At 24.3% G+C, this 26,019-nt stretch overlaps 4 protein-coding genes across 12 annotated transcripts in view; 2 read left to right on the top strand and 2 right to left on the bottom strand.

Moving 5' to 3' along the window:
* Positions 1 to 5,161, bottom strand: part of LOC132928924 (extracellular serine/threonine protein CG31145) — a 68,433-nt gene extending 63,272 nt beyond the window's left edge. The window contains exon 1 of one of the 2 annotated variants that reach the window (XM_060993873.1): positions 4,473 to 5,161. The gene's annotated coding sequence lies outside the window, so the exon portion shown is untranslated. The remainder of the gene's footprint in view (positions 1 to 4,472) is intronic. The other variant, XM_060993874.1, reaches the window with a different exon arrangement.
* Positions 5,162 to 16,663: 11,502 nt separating this feature from the next.
* On the top strand, positions 16,664 to 18,772 carry LOC132928195 (peptidyl-tRNA hydrolase 2, mitochondrial-like). The gene is made up of 2 exons (XM_060992680.1): positions 16,664 to 16,885; positions 18,025 to 18,772. Exon 2 carries the CDS (start codon positions 18,248 to 18,250, stop codon positions 18,728 to 18,730), a length of 483 nt encoding a protein of 160 aa, XP_060848663.1. The 5' UTR covers positions 16,664 to 16,885; positions 18,025 to 18,247; the 3' UTR covers positions 18,731 to 18,772.
* Positions 18,773 to 19,823: 1,051 nt separating this feature from the next.
* On the top strand, positions 19,824 to 23,238 carry LOC132928192 (hydroxyacylglutathione hydrolase, mitochondrial). Of its 7 annotated transcripts, XM_060992672.1 has the most exons (8): positions 20,922 to 20,937; positions 21,067 to 21,122; positions 21,193 to 21,279; positions 21,336 to 21,573; positions 22,048 to 22,274; positions 22,602 to 22,705; positions 22,763 to 22,907; positions 22,968 to 23,238. In XM_060992672.1, the coding sequence occupies exons 3-8, from the start codon at positions 21,219 to 21,221 to the stop codon at positions 23,090 to 23,092; spliced, it is 900 nt and encodes a 299-aa protein (XP_060848655.1). In that variant the 5' UTR covers positions 20,922 to 20,937; positions 21,067 to 21,122; positions 21,193 to 21,218; the 3' UTR covers positions 23,093 to 23,238. The 7 variants fall into 7 exon arrangements, with proteins under 7 accessions (XP_060848657.1, XP_060848660.1, XP_060848659.1 ...); XM_060992676.1 differs by lacking the exon at positions 21,193 to 21,279 and having other exon boundaries at positions 20,919 to 20,937; XM_060992673.1 differs by lacking the exon at positions 20,922 to 20,937 and having other exon boundaries at positions 20,948 to 21,122; positions 21,348 to 21,573.
* LOC132928194 (uncharacterized) lies at positions 23,086 to 25,929 on the bottom strand. Of its 2 annotated transcripts, XM_060992679.1 has the most exons (6): positions 25,797 to 25,929; positions 25,448 to 25,653; positions 25,206 to 25,276; positions 25,022 to 25,127; positions 24,717 to 24,953; positions 23,086 to 23,336 (listed from the first exon to the last, which is right to left on the bottom strand). In XM_060992679.1, exons 2-6 carry the CDS (start codon positions 25,607 to 25,609, stop codon positions 23,220 to 23,222), a joined length of 693 nt encoding a protein of 230 aa, XP_060848662.1. In that variant the 5' UTR covers positions 25,610 to 25,653; positions 25,797 to 25,929; the 3' UTR covers positions 23,086 to 23,219. The 2 variants fall into 2 exon arrangements, with proteins under 2 accessions (XP_060848662.1, XP_060848661.1); XM_060992678.1 differs by having other exon boundaries at positions 25,448 to 25,821.
* Between the last annotated feature and the right edge of the window lie 90 nt (positions 25,930 to 26,019).

Raw genomic sequence — 26,019 nt, 5'->3', positions numbered from 1 at the left:
TAATTTATGATAAAACGTTTTCAAAGTAGTCTTATTTATTGTTTATGACTTTATGAGTATGTCCAATGTACCATGTAAAGCAAACGTTATGCACACTGCACAGTAGGTATATAATTTGTTACCATTCCATATTTTGTACGAAATTTACTTTAGAATTTTGAACTTATAGAAGAATCCTGGATCTATTAATTTTATAATGTTTGCTTCTAGGAAATATCATATAACACCTATAAATCAAATATCTCAAATTAGTGAGCAATGGTTTTAAAAAGTATCTACCTAAAATGTTTTATTCGAATTAGGTTGATAATTATTCCTTGAATTATTATCTTCTTAATATAAGATAAGTAATAAATATATTTAAAATATAATATTTTATTTTTATTTTATTTTTATGACAAATTGTTTACATATTAATTTTTAATTTATTTATTATTACCAATATATAAATTTTTAATTATTATAATATTACCCAAAGATAAGCAAATGGCAAAAATATAGTGTAGGGTACATAGTTTAATGACATTATTTATAATGATTTAAGCATTTGTGAATTTTTACCTAAATTATTTATACACACATTTTTTTCTAATATTTAAAAAGGACTGACTGTTTTATTTATCAATACGTTATAATCATTATTTAATTATGAAAAAAGCATATAAATATTTAAAAGTTATTACATAAGTAATAATACAACATTAAAAATATCTTAATTATTATAAGCTATACATCAATTTAATATTCTTATTAGATATCAATCAGCCTAGTGAAAAAATATTCCATATTAATACTTACCAAGTTACGTTAAACCAATATTTAGTTTATCTAAAATATTATATCTATTCTAAAATAATATCAATGTATCTTGTTATAATAAAATTATAAAATTTAAAAATTATTAGACAATAAATTATAAAATATACAAATAAATAATTATAATACCCATTACTTTTTAAATAAATTTCATACATTATAGTTCAATACTGTAAGGTTAGGTTAAAAAAATACATGACTGTAGAGTGTATCTCGTATGAAATCATATATTATAATCCATTTACAGTTAGTTTTTGCGTAAATGTTGAGTGTTTTTTTTCTTATTTCAATATATGCAAATAATCATTATAAACTTATATGTTAAAATATATCTAAAATGAATTATGACCAAACCATATAAATCTTTAACCATAGTTTTATTTGTAAAAAATGTCACAGAAAACTTGATTGGACAAAAACAACAAAATAACTAATAAATATTATGCACTTGAATTAATAATAAACAAAATAAGTAGGTACTTATTCAATTTACCTATTTGATTTTAAGCTCTCGAAGAGAATTTTTATTACCTACAGTATAAAATATATTTTTGATCAATTATTACTCATTGTGTTTAATTGTATTATCACCATAAAATATTGTAGTACGACAACTCATATTATTTTCAAAATAATAAGATCATTTTGTATTTAAATTAATAACCATAATAGTAAAAATTTGTTTTTTTAATTTAAACTTTACATAGAACTTAATTCAATCAAGAAACAGTTAGATCCCAGAAGGTCAGTTTTTAGATTCGTCTAATATACATTTATGTTTATACATTTATTTATAAAAATGAAAAGTCAAAGAAAAACAAATGTGAAAATTAATATCGAAGTTATATTATTATTATTTATAATAAAATATTTTTATAATATAACACAATATCAATACTACGATTTTAAATATTTGAAACCATTGCTTTAAATGTTGAATGAAATATAAATTCATGTATAAGTAGCCAAATAGGTACTTTGTACAATTTGATAAAATAAATTGTAATAAATTTATTTAAATCCAATACGAATTTTGACTAAAATAAAATGTTATCAATATCTGTGGTTAGTTATAAAATATAATATAAAATAATAGTATTAGGATTTAGGATTAACAAAGATTAGCCAAACGTGAAGTTGTGTCCATCAAATGTTGTTCAAACAAGAAACGTTAAATTAAATATATGAAATGTAAATATTTATACAGGCTTAAATAAATTTAATATAAATATTGGTATACGATATCCTAAATGTATGTAATATTTTAAACTCAACCAACAATTTATTAATAAAATTAAAAATTCATTAAAAATCTTGTACTATTCTTCGTGGTTTCAAACATTATATTATATTGTCTAAAAAAGTAAGGCAGTATTATTCTCACCAACAACACCATTATTTTAATTAGAATCATACCAAAAAAATCTATTGTCATTATGAAGAAAAAAATGAAATTAAAATATACCAGTACCGTTGACTACCAATTAAAAATGCATAACAATCTACATTTTGTATATTTAAAATATGTTGCCTGTATGTACAAAAAATGTTCAAAAGCCTTATCCATACAGTTGTAGGATAACTATATTTAAGAAATAAGTATGTACATGATACTTCAGACACTTCAGTACGTCACACAAACGGAATTTACAAAAATATTGGGTTAATTTCTATTATTTAAACAATTTTATCAAAATTAGTAAAACATGTGTGATAAATTGTACATTGAATTATTTTTATTGTTATTGATATTAAATTTGTAAAATTATTGTTGGTTAAATTATCTTACTAATATTAGATCTAATATCTACCAACCTAACAAATCATAAACATTAATTTAATTATTTATTTCTCAAGATGATGATGGGCCTACTGAACTAGTACGTGCGATGGAAAAATGAATTTACAATTTATAATAAAATATTTAAAACATACAGTAGGTACTATAGAACATTACACCGACGACCTACCTAAACATAATAAACGAAATAGGTACATTATAACTTATAATATATAAGAAATAATCGTCTACATTTCTACAATAATTGAAAATAATAATATTAATTACTCGTAATATTTCCTTATAAATATTATGATTGCTTTATTATATCGTATATCAATAAGATTATGTTATTACTTTTTCAAATGATTAGGTTTTAAAAACAAATTGAAATATTTATCTCACAGAGTAAATATAATATTATACTTAGGGTACAAATAAACGCAACTGCACAAATTCGTCATACTTTTAGTAAAACGGTACAATATAATATAATAGGTACACATTATACCTACATACATTTTTTTTTGTTTTTTTTTTTTTAACAGCGTGATAAGATAATGAAGAGAAAAAACAGACAACAGTAAGTTTACCAATCGCACCTCTGTACTGTTCCAACACCGACATTTAGCGATAAACTAAATGCATCTTAGGATTAAGATAAAAAATAACTCTTCACACAATATTAATTACAATAATACATTTTAATAAATATGTATAACGACCTGCAAAATGTTTGTATTATAGTGTAATTTACCAAATTTAGTCACCCATCCAATTTTCTTTTTATACTGTATTCATTAAAATTCTGATTTTTATTATTTTTAGTTTATTTAAAGAAATATTTTTAAATACTTAAAATGTTTATACCATACCAAAAATATCCCAAGACAATACAAACTTTATTTTCTTAAATGTAAACCACTTTTTTTTTACTAAATTTTATTAAGCATATGATTTTATTAAAAATATTGATGCATCGAAATACAAACTAGTAGTTTCTGAGTATGTAATTTAATTTTATATATTAAAAATAATAATCATTCATAACAATATTGTACATCAAATATAAAATAAATATAATAGGTATTTTAGTCATATTTATTATAGGTACTCTATATTTTTTATAAATTATAAAATTTTAATATAATATTGATATAAATAACTTTTATTTTTAAATCATCACATTCCATAATCCTATACAACTTTAGGTATCTCAATTTCTCATTAAAAAATGTTCTAAAAAAAAATTTAATTTATTCAATTATAATGTATTTTATTTAATTTTTTATATAGTATAATTCTAAAATAATGTTTTGTTTTTTTATAAATAAATAAACGTTTTTAGTTTTAAAACTGCAATTGAAAATATTTAATATTATATATTGGTATTATATTATTATTCATTATAAAAGGATTATTAAAAATGATTACAATTATATTGCATAAATAAATGTTTTAAATATTTAAAAGTACTTCAAAAAAACAAAAATCAAAATTTTAATAAATGCAATAGTTAAGGAAAAATATAGTGATCATACTTGGTAAATCACACTAGAATATAAACGCATTGTTGGTCACCGTTATACATATTTAATATTTATTATAATATATTATTGTAAATAGCAACTATTATGTGAGGCGTTCTTTTTTATCATAAATAACCATTTTTTATAATGTGAGAATATAATTATTACATAAACAATTATTATTTATTTAAATATTTTACTATTTAAACAAAATTATGTTTATATCGTTAGAAGACTTATTATAAATCTGAAAATATTTATACTCTGTATATATTATAGATTTAGATGACTTTTAAAAATATCACATTTATAGTAGTATAATATAGTGTTATAATTGTGTTAATTACCTGCAGTAGTGGCAGACGGCAGTGCGCTTATGATTATGTCAGTTCGTGTACACACGTGAACGCCGTTTGGCTAGGAATAATTTATTGTTTTTTCGTTGAAAGCTGCGGTGGCGTCGTTGACGACAGGCGTTTTTAACGCAGGATACCGAGTTGATACACCTGTTGATGTCTATATAATTGTTGTTTATTTTCGTTTTGTAATGTTATTTATTTCTGTCGCCGTCGACAAATCTATGACAATACTCGCAATGAATACATGTCGCGGATATAACAATATAATAACAATAACGATGCGTCACCGACGACGGTAGTGCAGAGCCTGTGATGATGGACAAAAAAAAAACGACGTCAGTATTTACGCGTTTAGGATAAACATAATACGCATGTATATCGCGATACTGGCAGGGCGCGATTAAAGTGGTACATTAATATATTATAATATGTATCGTTGTAATTTTATTATTGTCACGAGTGTTGCTTGGTTGGCAAAACGAAAACTGTATACAATAATTATTTATAATAATAATATTTATTGCAGTTGAACTGCATCAATCGGATACGAATAACACTGCAGAGCTGTTATGTACGCAATCGCCGCGCACTTGAGCGGACACAATCCCAATCGTTGGCGAGCGCCGCCACTATCTTGAACGGTAAGCGGTCCGCGACTGATGCCGTGCGTGTAACACGACCCGGTGGCGAACGCGTGTTCGTTTGTTTCGGTCTCCGCGTGTCTCGGCGGTGGCGGCGGTTGCGGCGTAACGTCATCCTGTTCGCGAGTAGGGAAGAGTGACTTGCGCCGCCACTCATAATAACGAAACGTTATATTTATATTATTGCTATAGTGTAGTGGTTAGGTTAGGTCCAGTAGTAACGCCGTATTTAAAAATTTGACAATCCACCAGGTCACTTATGAAATGCCAGCCACCCTCTTTTAGGGGGGTTGTCATGTTCTATTTTATTTAAACTAGAACTAGGGAAGGGATATTCTTGTGAACAAGTAGAAATTCACAGAAATCGTACAAAAACTTTAGGGGTGTATTATAGTTTACATATAATAAATAAATAATAGTGTGGTTATACTCGCACTGCTTAAAATTATAAAAACAATGAATTAGATTTCAATTAGGATAATATCTAGTAAAGAAATCAACAGATTTCAATACAATTCTTTGATATTTTTATTTTACATTAATATAAAAAAATGAACAAGCAAACAATCAACATTGTGAAAACTAAATAAAAATTAATCTAAAAATTCTTATAACTGTTAATAGTAATTAAATCGAAATTAAATACTATTCATGAAATAAATTAACCTATTTTTTATTTCTTTAATTTTTTAAACAATCCTAAATATTTAAAATCGCATTATTAAAATAATATTATGATGAAAACAGGAGATACCACAGAAAGGTTATATAAATCATCAAATGAAGCAAACGAATTTATATTAACGAATTATATTTTTTAGACTTTTCGAAATTCCGATAAAGATTTTCGGGAAACCAGAATGACGGGACACCTTAAACCCTAGTTTATATAATGGCCACACATGAAATATAATATTATTATGCACGTTGGCATCATTAATGATAATTAGCGAATAGATAAATTAAATATGGAGTTATGTGAATATTTTGTCGGCGTTCCTAGTGTAACGATTACCATGAATAATTAACAAAACATTTAATACGATGATTTGTGTTTTATATTTACATCATTCCACACAGAATCTAAAAACTAGGTATTTCAAATGGAATCATTAGTAGTTGAGTAGTACATATAACCATATAGCTACTAACTGTGAACAAAATTACTTTTTTTCTACCTACTAAAAATATTAACTGTACATACCTAATGATAAATAACTATCCTGTTCTATAGAAGAATTTTAAATAATAGCATCTCTATGTCTGCGGTATGCGCTTAAAAATAAAATCTAAAAACTAACTCAATAATTGTATTTAATAGTACATATCGCAATGAATAATCAGATTATTGATAAACAATACAGAAAAATAATAACAAAAATGTTCGTTATGGAACACTGGACCGAGAAAACAATTAAAAATCAGACAGTAATCAATTTGTTTATTATAACAATTATCAAAACTACATTGTTTTTCTACTAGAAATATTTAATAAAAGACAAAATTTTAATATATTAATTAAGTTGTTGTAGTTTAACTCAGGGACCATTGATCATCTTGAAATATTTTATTTGGATGGATGCTATATTCAAACCCAGTTTATATACCGAAGTATTATCAGTCCCTGCCAAACCGGGACCGATAGTAAATGTAGGTTGGTATCCACTGCTCATTGTTAAAAATTAAATAATAACTATAAAAGTATACATTTTACTTAAACTCCTAATAATTAGAACAGATATTTATATAGTTTTGTATTGTTTGATGAGAAAAATACCTAGTATATTATATACCAAAATGTTTTTATAGCCTAACGACTAACGAGTAACGAGTAAAAATTCAGTATCATATACAATCTTATTTTGTATAATTTTGCATTTTTAAAGCAATTTTAGACATTTTTTAATGTACAGTCGTACTAAAGTATTATATTTATAACTATAAATATCGTGAAATATAAAATAAATAATAATTTTTTAAGATTGTATAAATATGAGCATGCAGACTATCTGACTATATAATAACTTATGTAGTACATGAGTGGTAAGACAACTTATCAATTTATCATTATAGGTATTAATACTGACAATCAAAATATCTTTCCGTGGAGATTCATTAAAGACACAACACTTAATAATATGCAATATAAAATTTTATACTTGGAATCCTTTATGCATAAAATAGATGTATAGCTATTTAAATTTCTACTTTGTTATTTTATTTTAGAATAATTAGTAAATATTATAAAATCATAAGCCCTGTTTATGAAAAACTAACTTAAATTTGTCATGATTTATGATAAAATATTCTTGAAACCTCTATGGTGGACAGTGGACTTCTTTTACAACTAAAGTATATACTAATTATATATACTATAAAGTATATATAATTGTCTGTTTTCCTACTCGTAATAATATATGATTACATTAGATTAAGAAAATTTTATCTTTCGTTGTACTTACATAAGATATCGTTTGTCCCTCGCCTATAAAAATTGCCCAAGATGTACTAATACAAGTAAACAACTAACAACTAGCTATACTCTATGAAGTATAGAAATAAGTAAATATATCGTTTATAAGATAAAGAAAATAGAATAGAAACCTAATTACTGATCTCATCATCACTTGTTAAGCTGGTCTATACGCTAATAGTAAAATATGATGAAGTAATAAATAACTATTACTTATTAGTAAAATTGAGTTTTATGATAAAATATAAATTAATATAAGTTTTGAAATAAAGTATATTAACTGTTTAAATATAAAGTAGATGTATAGGTTTTATTACAATCCATATAACTACATAATGAACTTATGGCCTTTGCATTTCGCAGGCTTGAATTTCACCTAAAACTATTGTTTCACTAATGACTAATGACTTTTTTTAGAACATTATAAATACCTTGAATTTTTTTTTACATAGGTTATTGTTTTTCTACCTATAAAAGTTATATATACACTGCTGATAAATATGTATACATTAATTATTATACGTTATTATATCCAATTGTCAACATTACTTTAAAATAAAGCCCACCGCATAGGCGCATATAATATTTGAAAAAATATAAATTACAAGTTATAATATAAAATAATAACAGTTGTTAAATTTAATATTGAAAATTTCTTTCGTTAATGTAATACAAACGTGGCTTATAGATATATATTTTATTCAATCTTGAAATTCCCCGCATTCTATAAGTTTTGTTGCTGTATATGACTCAGCTAACTATGGAAGAATACTATGTAGTCGATACTTCAACTACGAGTTACGACGAGGATAAAGCGCGCGTTATCGGTCACTATACGATCGACTGTCTACAATATACACTTGGGACCGAATTGAGTTTTCGTGTCCTCAATCATCGGTTCTCATCCGAATAGCATTAATTACTCTATTGCAGTCCGATTTCTTGTAGGAAAATACTTCCACGTCGTTGTCACGTACTCACGTCTGAGGACGTAATTCTATAGTTAATTCATGACGACAATAGTTAATAATTATATCTTTACGATTGTTTTACATTATACATTCAATTAATTCACTTTAATCAAAAACAAACAGATTCTATATTTTCTATTACCTACTATTAAGTTAATAACTTAAAATATATTCTTAAATAATAAATTTGATATCCAAACCTATAATTTTTTTGTACAATATTTCATCGTAGGTGTATCATTTTAAAGTATCAAAATCTACATAGTATAAGTATGTATAGATAGGTTTAGTTTAGGCCAGAAATAAATTATTTTAATTTAATAGTTTAATTTCGTTTATTTTAAAAACCTATTTATTTTTCTTTTTCTAAATTATGGTAAATTTATTTTATGTTTCTATTATTTATTATGCATATTTACTATTACTATTGACTATTTTAAGTGTACCTATATTATACATCATAATAATCAATCTATAATATTTACGGGAACTCTCAATATTAAACTAATTTTTATTTTAAAAGATTTTAATAATTTGAATAATATATCTTAAAAAAATTATTGAATAGTATATATTGTATAAAGCCAAATAGTCATACAATATGTTGTACAAACTAACAATCGATAACGCGTGCTTTATCCTTGTCGTTGTTGAAACATTATGAACTTATATAACTTAACCAAACAACTAAAACAACCAAGTTTTTTTACATACTCGTATTTAGTAATATTGTATTGTTAATAGTATAATAGTGTTCATACAAATGTATACATTATTTTTTAAACACAAATATATATTTATAAGTTATAGTTCTCGAGTTATTTAAAAAAATAAATAAAAATATGTCAAGGCCTCAATGCTAATGTTCTTCCAGCTTTTTTTTTTTATAAAAATAAACATTTATTATTATTATTTTAAAGATACAAATAAATCAATTTATTAATCAAATACGATCATATAACTGATGTTAAATTTTATTTTAAAGTGTAAGTGTATTTATTTAGATTTATTTAAATTTTGCCACTTGTAAGGGTATTTTATAATTTATTAATTAAATAAGTATAGTGAAATGAAATTTCTAAATATCAAATACCCTCGGTCGCAAAAATTTGTCTATTGGTCAAAAGGTTTAGTTTGTAAATCTGTTCTTAAAATAATATCCGTTATTTGAAAGTTTCCGTTAATTTTCTATTAGCATAATACAGTTGGTAAAACCATTTTTTTCCAAAACAATTAGGTAAGTATAACATATTTTATATTGATATTAACTTCTAAATCAGAACTAATGTACCGTATAAATTTATAATACCGTGCGTAAAAGTTCAGAGTATAATTATTCAGTGTTGTACATCATAGAGCTTAGTATATAGTAGTATATAATCCAACAATTGTTATTTAGTTCAGGTAACAGAAATTAATTTAAATTTTATCTAGATATGATAATAGATAAAAGATGATCAAAATTATTGTTTAGATAAGTATTAGATAGATAATTTAAAACTTACATACTTGATATAAATATAATATAAATTTCATATACATAATATGACACAAAAATAGGTACACCTCCCTAAAATAAAATAAAAATCTTGTTACAAAAAATTATCTAGATAACTATTTCCAGGTAACCCTTTTACTTACAAATAGACAAATAAAAATTACTTTAAATTATGTTTATTGAGATAATGTTTAACACTGGAAATAAATAACTTTTATATAACTTTTTACATATATACACTATATTTTAAGCTTTACAATATATATATATATATATATATATGCATTAATAATATAAACAATGAAAAAAATGAAAAAAATGTTCTAATAGCTAGATGCTAGAAGGTTAGGTTAATATATTACCTATAGTACCTATTATATTAAAAACGTTTTTATTTATTACATTTAGAATTATTTTATTGAAACCAATTCTATAATATATTATTATTTATCTATAGACTGTATGATAGATTATGATAGATAGCTCAACAATTACAGATGGTAAAAACAAGAAAATTTAATAATACAACTGAAAAAAATAAAAAAAATTGAGATAATAATACAGATACTAATTACCTTAATATTAACGAGATTGTATTATAATAATATGTTAAACTCAAAATACTATTGATAATTACAATGATGGATAAGTATGATTCAACAATATTTAGATATACTTACCAAGTACCTACTACCTGCTTAATACTAAATTTAAAATCAAAATATTTGAAATAATATAAATATTTGTAACATTGAAAAATTAAAATAGTAATGAATTAAATCATTATATATTATTATTATCTATACCAATACAACATTAAATTTTAATTTATTGTGGTTAGAATCAAAAAAGGCTAAAGTAGTGAATATTTTGTTACCTAAGAAAAAAAGAAACTGTGTCATATTTCTTAAGGCAGTGGGGAATAACAAATAAATCATTCGTTCTAGTAAAATATGAAAGGATCGACCGGTTCTTATTAATGTCAATTAGGCAAGTGTGGACAATCGACGTGACCATTTAATATTTTAATAGATCATAAATTAAAAATATCAAAAAGTTATTTTCTTAGGTTAAGCGGATATAATAACAATATATTTATTCCAGAATCTTTTTGTAGAAATTACTGGATATATACGTAAATTTTATAATATACACTAGGTATTCTTTTTAGGAATTTATATTGGACTAACTCTAGATCCTTTATATAATTAGATAAGTTTTAAGACTAAATTATACATACCACAATCCAGAGTTGGCTGAACAAGAAAGCAATATAAAGTTTCTAAGCTTTAAATTTTATTTTAAACTTCGTGTATTTCTATCAATGAAATCTATCATTTATAAAAAATTATTAATTTGGTTTTTAATTTTTTATGATACAATTTAAATGATAGGTCTGAATAAAAATGTATATCCTAATGTTTAATTACTGATACTCTATTTAATTTATCACTTAATATAAAGTTAGATTTTTAGAACTATTAAATTAAATTACTTTACATTTATCAGTATAATTTCTTTTTTTAGAATTATTAGGTAATAATTTTAATTCACAGTAAAAATTTAAAAAGTGGCATTCGTCCAGAACGACCGTATTTTTCCGATTATCCGTCTTTTTTTATCGGCTATAGTTTCACTACATGATGATAATACATAATAATGGTCAACGATGGTTATAATATCAAATAATTCATAGATCAAATCATTTTCCGGTTACATCATATTTTAAAAGTCAAACTATACCCATAATAGCTAATTTAAATTCTTCAAATATTATATTTGTTTTTTATGTGGGTAGTAGTGGACTTATTGTGTAGACCTATGTATAATCTATATATACTAAGTTATTTTGTAATAATCTTTATGAAACTAATCACATATTCCAGAAAATATTTTAAGAATAAACATTAATACATTCTAAAAATAAATTATTAACTTAACGCTAATATTAGGCAAAAATACTGATATATCTGTACAGGATAATTCACTAATTATACTAACCCCTATTTTTTTCAATAAATTAATTATTCTAAATTTGAGTTTTGCAATTTTTAAATATACCTATTTAAATAATATATTTTTAAATTTTTAAGATTTTTTTTATAATATTGATTATTTTATTAAAATATGGTATTTAAATATACATATTTAAAAATACCAAAAATCAGAATTTGAATAAATTAACTATTGAAGGACAATTTGGGATGAGCATACTTGGTGAACCACTCTGTATATTATTATATGTATATTAGGAATTTGTATCTAATAATTTACAATAATACGTGTATGATTAATACTCGTATTTGAACTTTTGAATTAATTAGAATACCTATATTTATTAAAAAATATATTTTTTTTAATCATATCATTAATAAATTTTAAGATTCAATTTGTTTATGCAGGCAAATAAAAGATTTGTAATAGCTTTATGTTTTTAGTGTGTTATACATACATATAAACAAATCCTATTTTTTGACATTCTTTTCCTAATTTACAATACTTTTGTAAAACGAATATTTCTATTTATTGAAAAATAAATGAGATATTGATAAAAATTTAGTTTGTTACTTAAAACTTTTAAGTTAAAATTAATAACCACTATTTAAAGAAAGCGAACTAAAAATTTGGATATTCAATAGGTATATTAGGTATATTATATAGGTATAGGCCTTATTAGGAATCATAATATATTATTTATTGCGTTGTTAAAATTTAAGACTACATTTGGACATATTATAGCATTAATAAAATGCATTATGTATATTTTATATTATAACAAATAAGCCTTGGAGCATATTGCTTATTATAATACATGAATAAATCACATAATATGTTATATGACATTCATAAATGCATTTCTACCCTGTATACACTGCTGTAATTGTCGTTGAATATAATATCGAAATATGTCCCATTGCACTTATATCTCATATTACAGGCTACAAGATTTAATAAAAATCTAAAAATAATAACGTATATTTGCTCAGACACTTATTTGAATTATTAGGTATAATACATATTTAAACATCATAATTATCATAGAAAAAATATATGTATTATATTATGCATGCAAACAATGTAAACCTATATAATATAATATTATTTTATTTATCATAAGTACTTATGTTTTTATACATTATTAATAATTTATTATGATATTTAAATATGTATTATAATAATTTAAATAATTGCTAGAGCAAAATAATATACATTATTATTTTTAGATTTTTATTAAAACATGTAGGGTGTAGCCTGTAATATGAGATACCTGAATTATAGATACTAATATAGTATTATACTTATAGTTTATACATACAATATTATATAATTTAGTGAGGGATATAGATATTTTTCTAAATTGAAACTTTTATGGGCCTAAATTCTAAGTGAAAAAGAAAAGAAATTTGTCTAACTTCAATACTTCATGTGTACTAATTACTAGTATATATTATAATCAATGTATGAATTATAAATTGACATTTCTAATTTTTACTTAAATAGGCAATTACATATGTAGTTTTGTACGGGTATGGATCCAGAATATATTTACGGGAGAGGAGGCGAATACCATGTGCGTATCGTATTTTATTGGCTGCCGAAAACAGATATCCTAGAATTCACGTGGATGGCAGAGTCTTCGGGTGGTCTTGGAGGGTTATCGTCTTTACCCCCCACCCTTGGATCCACGGCTGGTTTCGTACTTTTACCTATGATATCTCATGTAAGAACTTACTATTTATCGTTAAAAAAAAAAATCGTTTACTGTAGACAGCAGACGTCTCTGATAGTTATTGGCCTATTGCCTATCGGTGTTAATTTGTATTATTCATAATTCATTAAAAACTGTTGTAAAACGAATTTTAAGGAGTTCTAAATAGGCAATTTAAAAAACTTTTATACTTCTTTAAAAACTAATAATTTTACAATAAAATAAAATATGTTTAAACTAATTTATTAATTTACAAGTAAGTAAATAGTTCAATGTCAGTATTGTATCAAAATTGGTTTTGTTTTCAGTCTCTAAATAAAAAAAATATAAAAACACATGTTTATCAAAATAAATTGGTATTGAAGAAAAATTGACTAAAGATAATTTAACAAAATTATAAACACATTATAATTTTTATTCAAAAATAACCTACTAAAAATATTTAAAATTCAATAGTTAAAAACGGTATGCCGACACTTGGGAGCAGAAAATCGGGCGCGGAAAATCGGGTGCAGACTTTTAGGCGCAATGACAATTGGTGCAAAACAATTGGGAGCGAATATTAATACTAATAATACTATTTAAAATTAATGTAAAATGTATAGTAATAGATTAAATTTAAGGTAAGATTTTATTGTAGTATTTATACCAGTAGTTTAAAAACTTTTATTGAACATGGCACAATGTATTCTTCAAAAAATGTTCACGGTACACTGTGACCTTTATTTTTTTTGCACCAAATTAGATTACAATTTTTTTTTAAATTAGAATTACATTATTAAATTGGAAATAGGCGATTGATAAGCGTTAGAAAATGTTTATTTATTATAAATACATTAAATTATTTACTAAATGTATTTACAAAAAAAAAATAGTGTTGTTAGTACAATTTTTTTCAAGAATGCGAATTTTATAATTTTATTAATTTATCTATTAAAAATAGCCACATACAGTAATTTAGGTTTAAAATTATACACGGTGGTTTGGATTTTTTTTAATGGTTTTAAAATATAAATAATTTTACAAAATATTTCTGTTTTCAAATACAAAACTTATTAATCTTGAATAATTGATTAACTACTTGTATTATTGATTTAATAAAAAAATAATTCAAAAAGTATGTGAAAGATTTTAAGACCCTTTAAGAAATTGTATAGCATACATTATTTTAGCATTCCCTAATTTTTCATCTGTATGGCATAAAAGTTTATATTTGTAATAATAATAACTACCTACTGTCTACTGGCTAAAGGCTTATACTTTATATATTATATTTATTTATTTAAAATAATTCAATGATTATACTTTGCGTGAATAAACCCAATTGACTTAAATTTAGGTTATGACAGATAAAATTATATAGATAATATAAAAAGTGGTGACGAGCTTGATTAAAAACATATTTTGGTTACTTATTACTTGAAATCCAAGTAGGTATAGGATATAAAAATACAACAAAATCAATAAATTCTTAAAAACAAAACTTAATTTAGATAATTAATTTTAAATTCGTGATATTATGAGCTGAAAATTTAAAAGAATAATTACAACAATTTATTTACAATCTTACCATTTTTTTAGATTCTGAGCGGAGTGATGAATGTATTGATTTTACAATGATATGTGTTTTATTTTTATTTTTGTGACTGTCATCACGTTTTGGAGTACTAATAATGCTTTGACTTTTAACTTCAGCCCCTCTTTGAAAAGGAAAATGAATCTAGTTGGTACATTGAAGAGTCAAAAGTAAATAATTTTCAATAGTTTTCTGCAAGAAAGTCAAGAAAACCCCTATAAAAGTAACGGAAAAACGGGAATGTTTACGCATAATCAGTTTTCGACAAAATCGATTTTTTTATTTTGCTGTAACTCAAAAATGAATCATTGTAAATACTTGAAATTTTCACCAAATGTTTATATTAGCGTTATCTATTTTCGAATAAATTTTCAAAATATTTTGATTTTTTTAAGCTGTTTATATACAATTGAAATTTTCAATTTTTCTAAGTTTTTTTTTTTAAATGCTTATAAAAAAATTTTAGCAAACCAAAAAATCTTTAAAATGTAATACAAGTTTTATTATAAGTTATACTTATCGTAATAAAAAAAAAATAAAAAATCGTTAGTTATAATTTTTGTTGATAAGCATTTAAAGTTCAAATGTTTACAAAATATGTCAAAATCGCGAAAATTTGCAAGGATTTTTGAAGTTGAAAATTCATAACATTTTTGTGATTAGTATCTAAGATTAAAAAAAACCCAATCCTTAACTTTTTCTTCGAATACCTAACTGAAAAAAAAATCTAGCGTTAATAAAGAAAAATTTTATGAGCGTATGAAATTCAATATTTTACAAAATCGGGTAAAATAACGATATAGTAGAATTTAAATATAGGTAATAATATAATATATCTTACTAATTATCCTAGACAGTAGACTGACAAATCATCTCCGTTCATAATCGTTTTTCGTATACAATGATACTTGTCATTGCATTCAAATTTAACATATACATTATAGACTATAGTGGCCTCTCCATCTCTACTATACAACAGACTACAGAGCAATTGCAATACCCACTTGCCCACCTTTTTATTTAACAATGAAAATTATTTTTTGATACTACCAAATGAGCTTTAGTGTATTTTTGTTAATATTCAAGTCAGTGAGTGATGGGCGGTGGCACACTGGCACGAATTAGTAGTTAGTACATATTGGTTTATCTTGTTTGCGGTAGTGGTAACAAAAAAAACATGGACCACGGACTAAGAAGTTATTCTTCTAAGACCGTGGTTTGATCATAGAATAATTTTGTGGTTTGATATCAAATTAAAATGTTATCACTTATCAGTTTCGATCTTATCATTTTGGTCAGTAGGTTTTTTATCACGATTAAAGATATTGTCTTAAATCGTGGTTTTTATTTAAAAAATTAGTGTTTAGTACTAATATTAATTTAAAATATTAATTATCAAAACACAAATTAATAATAATAATAACTAATTAGTAGATAAACAGAATGAGCCTAACTATACCGAATTGTCTAAATACTCTGAATTACCGTATCTAAAATCTATTTAAAATTTAAAATTGGAACTCGACATTTTTAGTAAGTCTATATTTGTAATTTGTATGACATGTAGAATTAGCTCACAGAGCGAGGTACTCGGGTGCTGATTTTTCGGGTTATACAGTTAATTTTTTATACATTCATTATACATTTAAATTTTTCAGTACTTATAACTTACTTCATTAATATTTTCATTTTTCATTTTAGCCTCAATACTATTGTCTTTGGTTACATTGTTACATATGATATATTATATTTATATAACAAAAATGCTTTAGGGCCAGTTGTATAAAACTATTGGTTCAATAAATAGTTATTGTCGTTGTTGGTCCATTAAATTGAGTTATTGAATTGATAAAAATTAAAATATGTTATACAAAACCATAATACCTTATTGAATCAATAAGTTATTGACCGTTCGTCACTATTGATCCATTAATTTGTAGGCCGATTTTGGTTCTATTAAATAAAATTAATGAAAGTTGATCAACATAATAATGAGATATTTTGTTTTTTATTATTTTCAAATAAAATTTCAATTTGCAAATAATTTTATATTCACAAATATAATAAATATAATATAATATAATAATATAAACAATAATTTGTGCATCAATTTTTAAAATTTATCTATCGATAAAATATTTTATCAAACCAATAAAACTTATGGTGCCAATAAATTATCGGATCAATTTAATAAATGTTGGATGTTTTTTGTGCAACCTGCCATTTATGTGTAAAAATGAATTGTAATTGATACTTCTAATATATTCCATTAAAACATAAAAACTAGATTGGTTTATATGTTATTGCAGTATCATCTAAAATATCCCAAACACAATTTCATATTTAGAATGTTTTTGACTTAGACCAGATTACTTAATTATATATGAACCTATGTAAGTTCAGAATTTACTACTTACTAGTTACTATTATTTACATCATGGTATTATGTTAAATGTGTTGTACATTTAATTTTTTGTTATATTATTTATTAGTATATACTGCATTTACTAAATATAATACTTATAATCTAGAATGAATATTAAATATTAATTTAATAAATTATCTTTTATCGTTAAGTTGGTGTTTTAAGTAAAATATTTAAAATAGATGAATGGTTCATATATTATTTAAAATAATATTTATCTTAAATAATTTATGATAATTTTTTTTAGTCAAGTCTGAGTATTGAAGAAATGCACCCAAAAGGAGAGTCCAGTCAAACGAAGGATGACATTGATTTACTAGATGAGTTACTAAACAAAACTAACTGCGCTCACCTACATTATAAAGTCCAAGACTGCATAGCCACAACAAAGGATTGGAGAAAGTGTCAAGCTGAAGTGAAAGAGTTTAAACTGTGTATTGAAAAAAATCAAAAACTTGCAAACAAAAACAATGTTTGATATTTCCAATCATGAATTTATTACTCCATTTGTTGTTGGTCTTTTGATTGGCACAGGAGTTTCATATGGATATCGCAACATTCGACCACTACTTTCTGGACCATTAAATGCACTTTCTGTACACAATAAACTTGTATTAGTTGTCAGAAATGATTTGGGAATGACTAAAGGTAAAATAGCAGCACAGTGTTCCCATGCTTCTGTTGAATGTTATAAAGCGGCAATGCAACATAAACCTCAAATGGCAAAAATATGGCAAATGACTGGACAAAGGAAGATTGTAGTTAGTATTAACAATGGTGAAAAAGGTCTTAATGAATTATCAAAGGTTGCAAAATCCCACAAAGTACTTTCTTGCATTGTTTATGACGCTGGAGCAACTCAAGTCAAAGCGGGAACACCTACTGTAATAGGTATTGGTCCAGCTAACTCTGATGTTATTGACCAGATCACTGGGCACTTAAAACTTATTTGAGTTGTAGAATTTCAATAATATAGTATTTTATTTTTAAAAGTATTGAATTTGTTTATTATTTAATTAACTGTCGCTCACATTTGACAATTGACATGTATATTTTTATGTCATTAAAAAAAGTATAATAATTTTTCTAGTAGATAAAAATATTTTAGATGACTATCTTATAAACTTTATAATTTAGTGAATGCTATCTGCATTTAAAAATTTAATCAAAACATGCCCTAAAATTAATACAATTGTATTATTTATTCAAAATGTATTACTAAAATTTCATATTTGTTTTATGCCTTGGCATTCAACAATAAACTACTTATGAATATTGCCTCCGTGTACATTTCTGTAAAATATATTGCAATCTTTATTTAAGGTCAAATTTGGACTTTTTATAGTAAATCTAAAAATTAAATTTTGCAAATTATAATTCATCAAACTGCTTATATGAATTTATAAATTAGTCTGCAATGTGCATACCTACTAAAATAAAATGTGTAAAAGTCATAAATACCCTTATTGTTACTTAAATCATAATATTATTATGTATCACAGTAACCCTTATATTGATCTTGATAGCCTCTTTTTATAATAAACCAAGAAGTATTTAATATATATAATGCTTTTAGTAGTCCTTTTAAATTAAATTTCAAGTATATGGTATAGGTACTGTATTATACCAATAATTCTTGAAATTTTTTTATTATAATAATTTATAATTGTATTGCTAAGGACATCAGTTTATAATATTATACTATTTTATTATGTATCAACACATTCAACATTCCCTTTTTACAACTGTAGCAGTATAGTCTATAGACCTACAGTTGTGCTGTTGATTTTTATAATCAATTTAATTATCTGTTAAAAACTATTTTACTATACAGTATATACAGTATAAAACAATTACTCCACCCTCTAATTCTATTCTCGTGAACACTGTAATACAAATCAAATATTCAGTCTTTGAGCTATAAACCTATGCAATATGATTAAAACTAATTTATATAAGTGCATTGATATTTTTATTTTATTTTACATTGGTGCAAAATAAACTCCATAAAACTTTTTCTTGATTTATGTAGTAAATAATTTAATAAGTTAAATGTTTTGAAATAAATTTAATATTTCACTATAGATATCTAAATATTAGATAAAGAATTTGTCGTGTTTCAAGTTGTTTTTATACCTACCTACTTCTTAATAGTAATAATAAATACGCCATTTTACTAAGATTTGTAGTTTAGATAGTCAAAATAATATATCAAGGTGCCAATAAGTTGATGGTGGCCTCATTAAATCCAGTTACTACTTCACACTTATGTATTTCAATCAAATATTAAAATTAAATATCATTATTATTATATAATGAATGTAGAAGGTAAGCAAATGTTCTCAGCTTAAATATATTAATTGACACCAGAATAAATTTAAAACTAATAAAAATAGGTATGATAGAACTTATGGAAAAATAAATATTGGTATAAAATAAAAACCTACAGGTAGGTACTTAATAACTTTATTTCTCTGAATTGAGACATTAATGAGATAGGATCTTATTTTATTAAATTATTTATAAATTCCATAATCCTTATTAATATGAAATACATTTATGCATTATGTAAATACTAAATATAACATAATAATATGTTATATTATATTGACCAACATAACATTTAACCAAGTTAATCGGTGTTTTTTATTTCTTATAGCTTTTTGAATTGCTGGCTATTTTTTAAATGGATTTTATTTTTACCCTATTATAATCAGTAAAAACTAAAATTATGAACCATAAAAATACATGAATATTTATTATAATTGACATTTTTAGATTTTAAAAAGCTTAGATTTAGAATATAGATGATAATGATATAACACGCTAACATAATTATTGCCTTTCGGCCTTTAAAATTAAGAATTTTTAATTAATCAAAAAATAGATTAGATTAGATACATACTACATACTACATAGTACATAATATTTAACATATTACTATATTCATAGTGAATAAGTATTAGGTAATCGTAATTTATTATATTGATTCATAGATAATTTTATTATTTATGTATTGATTATAAGTCGTTTATAAGTGGATTTTTATTTATATATATATCAATATTCAATACTAAACACAATGATAACACTTATCTTTTTAAATTACATAAATACATATCAGAACATTCAGAACATTCTGTATTTGAAATTTAAATAGGTATTATATAATATTATAATAATAATATTAGTTTTTAGTAAAGAAACTAGAGTTTAAAATAATCAAAACACTGTTAATCAGTTAATAACTAGCACTTGGTTAAATATATATGATTTTTTAATCTTACAGAAATATACTCTACTTATAATATAACAGGTTTACTAATTTGGAATAAAACATTATTGGTAAGCTCATTAGTTTTGTTTTCAATTCTTAATTTTATTTTATTTTTGATCATAATGCATGCTATTTCAGTTTTTCGCCATCACTAACTTTTAATAATGTTCATTAAAGTTCTATACTCATTACCAAGTGCTATAATAAAGAAATCTTCATTTCTATGTAAGCAATTTCATAATGTACAAGAAGATGAAAATTAAAGATTTTAATGTTTATAGGTACTTGTTTAGTATACAGGCCTTTAACCACAATGCATAGCAACATCATAACTAAGGAGTTTGGAAAATTTAAAGTACAAGTGCTTCCAGCATTATCCGATAATTTTATGTACTTATTAATTGATAATAGCACAAAAGAAGCAGCCATTGTTGATCCTGTAGCACCTGATGTGGTTTGGGATGCAGTTCATAAAGAAAATGTTAAATTAACCACTGTACTTACAACACACCATCATTGGTAATATAAATAATGAGCTGTTATTATTATACTTATTTAAATTTTTTATGGTATTATGCCGTTATGGTACCTAACTAAAATTAATAATTTTACATAAATGTTTACAGTATTCATAAATACTTGTTTTTTTACAAAATTTTCTAATTAATTAATAAAAAAAAGATAATAAATTATATATTATATTCTTTGGTCATTTCTGTTCTTTACAATTATTGACATTTTAATTAAAATATTTTATATATTTATTTTTGTGATATCTTTACAAATATAATTAATATTTATTTTTCACTTTAAACTTTAAAGATAATTTTTCATAGCCCTAGTTCAGTTATTTGTAAATAAAATAAAATATATTGTTTTAATTTAAGTTTAAAGTTCAATGCTCATAATCAAAGTAATAATATGATTCAATGAGTTTAATTTACAATGATTTAGAATGCCAATTAAGTACAATTTTATTTCAAATGTTATTAGGGATCATGCTGGTGGTAACAAAGAACTTATTAATAGCAATACCAATGATCAATTGACTGTTATTGGAGGTGATGACCGAATTGATGGTCTTACAGTTATGATTGATACACATGGAGTAGATCTTCAATTGGGATCATTGAATATTAAATGTTTGCGCACACCTTGTCATACCACTGGACACATTTGCTATTATGTTAATGAAGGGCAAGATGGTGTTGTTTTTACAGGTTATTTTTATTTTATGATTTATCGAAGTATCTAACCCAAACCAAGTAATTTAAAATGTATTTATTTTTACATAGTTGTTAACAACCTTGTAATCTTTTATACATTGTGTTTTTATCTCTATGTATATTCACTATTGAAATTACATGTTATAGTTTACTTTTCGATTCGGTTAAATTTTTTCAGTACCATTATTATTCCATTTTAATATATTTTAACTTTTCATTTAAAAAACTATAAGATTTAAATTGTATTTTGATAAAGCAGAAGGTAAAAGTTCAAGACTATGTTAGGTATAAATATGACTTCTTAATTTTTGATTTTTTTAGGTGATACATTATTCTTAGGAGGTTGTGGTAGATTTTTCGAAGGTAATGCTACACAAATGTATGAAGCATTAATCAAAATATTATCACAGTTACCTGACAGCACTGTAAGAAAATATACTTTATATTAATATTATTGTATGTACAACGCTATGATATTTCAGGCTGTGTTTTGTGGACATGAATATGCTATTCAAAATTTGAAGTTTGGCTTACATGTTGAACCATCCAACCAACATATATTGACTAAATTGAAAGATATCGAAACCAGACGAAAAATAAAAGAGCCAAGTGTCCCATCAACTATTGGTAAAAAACAGTTATTTAAATATGAAAAATTATCTCACTCTGTGATTTTTTTAAATTTAGGTTTAGAAAAGCTCATTAATCCATTCATGAGAGTAGAAACTGAATCGGTTCAAAAAGTTACACAAACAATTGGTGATCCAATTAAAACAATGAAAATGTTGAGAGATATGAAAAACAATTTATAAAAAATAATACTTATTTTATTACAATAATACATTTTTATACAAATTGTTTGTTAATAATACATAGGATATAGGTACAAGCATAAAAATTTGAACACAGAATTTAAATAATACATAATTAAAGAAATTTTTATTGAGAAGATGAGAAATTGGATGTTTGAACTGCATTTATAGATTTATTAAATGTGTATTCTTCCATATCTGCAGCATATTTTTCCTTAGATTTCTCGTACATATCATAATAGACCTAAAAAATAAATAATATTTAAATTAACATCGTTGTATTTATAACCAAATTCTTAAATATTGTTACTTGTAATCATTTTAAATTTAATATAAATAAATAAAAAAACACATACATGGTAAGTATTTTTTTTTTGTTAAATTTATGGAAAAATATTTTTTTAAATGGTAATAAATATAATTTATAAGTTGAAGCACTAATACTAATACAACTTAAAGTCAAAAGGTAAAATATTTAAAATAAAAATTTTTGTTGGAAACTAAATAATCATTACTCATAACTTATTTTTAAAAAAAAATTGGTATTTTACATTGATTGTAAAAATATTTTCCGCAATAATATTTAAATAATGCAATATGTTTTGCTTTCTGAGCTTTAATGTTAGCTTATAAATTATTAAAAGCTTAACTGTTTATGGTATTCTAAAAAAAAATTAAATTTTTTTGCAAAAATAAAGCATTCGAAAATTAATTTATTTTAGATTAGTTAATCTAAGCTACCTAGATATTAAAAAGTCAAATAATTGTTTTTAAAAATGTTTTTTTTTTATTTTATAATATTACAGAAGAAGCGCAATGAAACAAAAGGGCAAAATATAAGTAAATAATATGACTTATAGACTATAGCTAATAATTTTAAATTTAAATAAAAATGTGGTCCTCATTTGAAAGTTGCATAGTCATATTAAGAGAGTGCAAGAAATATTTAGTAGAGAATAAAGGAATATAGAAAGGAAAAAATTGGTTCTTATTTGGCCATTGGGCATGGTAGAAATGAAGTAATTTAGGAAAGTGGATTAGGAAAATCCTCTTTATCTGCCAGAAGTTTTCTTAAAATGTATAAATTAGCAGTATTTTTTTAATCTAAAATAAATTATGGATTTGAAGTTTTTAGGACAAGAGAATAATTATGAAGACTGTCAATTTTGAAAAATTGTAAAACATAGGAATTGAAATTAAACTCATTCCATCATTAGAAATTCTAATAATGGATGGATCCCAAATGACAGAATTGTATTTAATTATAAATCCAAGAACAAGAGTGCATTACACCAAGTCTTCTCAATACATAGTCTTAAGGTACTGTTTTTGTACACTGTTTAGCATCAACTACTGGTCTGGACATAATATGAGTTTTAACACAACCCCTTGATGCCGTGTTGTTTCACTTTTTAACGCTATACCTTTATACACAATGAAAGGGTAAATATTTTAGTCATATTTAAACATTTTGCAAAAGGACTGAAGATATTAAATGGCTTCACTAGAACTCAATTTATTCTAGACATTTATGATAGGTGCTAACGGCTAACACAAGTTATATGATAATATAGATCAATAACAAACATGTTAAATACAAAAACATAAAATTGTTTTTACATACTTTTTTATCATTATGTTCCATAGTATTCCAAGTTATTGCTAACCGTTTAGTAAGATCTTGTTTTGTAGGTTCTCCTTCACCTGACATAATGATTTGATCAAGTACAATTGGCCTCTGTTCTTGACAAAATCTGAAAAATGGATTTGCCGGTCTTTTTGGCAAATTAGGATCTTTCTTTTCAGTAGATTTTATATTCAAATTCTTTTTTCCGTTTGGTGTTTCTACAGTTCCTTGGTTCTTTATAAATATAAATAATAAATAGAAATAAAATTGTTTTATAAAATATATCTTATAAACAATATTACTTTTAAATTGACAGTTTCGGGTAAAGGTAAATCAGTTCCCAGATCTATTTTCAATTCAGCTTCTCTCCAGTTGTCTTTATGCGTGTCCAATCGATCCATAATAAACCTGATGACATACAAATTAATTTCAAATAAAAAATCATAATTTAAGATTATTCAAATTCAACTGAATAAAAATATATACTTTCGTTCCAACCGGATTCGTCTCAACTGTTTCGTGACTTGATGAATCCTATGCACGAGACGTTCATTGTCCTTAAACACAAAAATGACATACGTAAACAAACAGTAGACAAAAGATGAAGTACTGAAGCAAAATTTTATATAAAAGATTTACACCCCAGGTAATTGGGGTGGCTGGAATCAGTTTTATCTAAACTATGGACCACATCATGCTTAAGGTAAGACAACACCTAAGCATTTTACCTGCTGTAAAAATTCGCATCTTTCCAAGAGAGCCAAAAAATGCCGCTTGTACGGCTTTTGCTTGGTTGCGTGATGTTCGTTCACGTTCACATCAGCTGCCGGTACCGACAGTGCTGGTGTCGCCAAAGTGGCTGTGCCCGTCTCCTGGTCGGATTTTTCCATCGAAAACTATCGCGTCATGACAACAGTAACGATACAATATCAACCTATTACAGCAGTTTACAACAGACCAAAGTAATGCACAATAATACAATTTAATTAATACTCAACTACTCAATTGACTGTAATAATTATTAATTATTAATTAAAAAATGTTTACTAATTATTTTAATATTATTGCGATACAAACCGCCGCGGAAAACAACCCACTACCGTGTTATCACGGTACCGATGTCGGCTGATAAGTGTGATAAAGCAGCTGTGTTTTCATACGCGTCTATGACAATATATTTTCGTGCTCACAATGTCACAATAACGATTACCCGACCGTAGCACGAAATTCGGCCGTTGCCCGCAGTAAGTCGTACACCTACGTCCTACATATTATTTTTCGTGCGGTAAACGTTTTATGA

The sequence above is a fragment of the Rhopalosiphum padi genome, chromosome 4, assembly GCF_020882245.1.
Source record: "Rhopalosiphum padi isolate XX-2018 chromosome 4, ASM2088224v1, whole genome shotgun sequence".
Lineage (NCBI taxonomy): Eukaryota > Metazoa > Arthropoda > Insecta > Hemiptera > Aphididae > Rhopalosiphum > Rhopalosiphum padi.
Note: the sequence above shows the minus strand (reverse complement) of the source record. Positions and strands in the feature narration are given on the sequence as shown.

What these genes read in the sequence shown, in the direction of transcription:
- LOC132928195 (XM_060992680.1), top strand. Translation starts at nt 18,248, where the DNA reads ATGTTTGATATTTCCAATCATGAATTTATTACTCCATTTGTTGTTGGT.
- LOC132928192 (XM_060992672.1), top strand. Translation starts at nt 21,219, where the DNA reads ATGTTCATTAAAGTTCTATACTCATTACCAAGTGCTATAATAAAGAAA. An exon ending in AAAGAAATCTTCATTTCTAT is followed by an intron (nt 21,280 to 21,335) that starts GTAAGCAATTTC and finishes TAATGTTTATAG; the next exon opens with GTACTTGTTTAGTATACAGG. An exon ending in CTTACAACACACCATCATTG is followed by an intron (nt 21,574 to 22,047) that starts GTAATATAAATA and finishes AAATGTTATTAG; the next exon opens with GGATCATGCTGGTGGTAACA.
- LOC132928194 (XM_060992679.1), bottom strand. Translation starts at nt 25,609, where the DNA reads ATGGAAAAATCCGACCAGGAGACGGGCACAGCCACTTTGGCGACACCA. An exon ending in CCGAAACTGTCAATTTAAAA is followed by an intron (nt 24,954 to 25,021) that starts GTAATATTGTTT and finishes ATATTTATAAAG; the next exon opens with AACCAAGGAACTGTAGAAAC. An exon ending in TGGAACATAATGATAAAAAA is followed by an intron (nt 23,337 to 24,716) that starts GTATGTAAAAAC and finishes TTTATTTTTTAG; the next exon opens with GTCTATTATGATATGTACGA.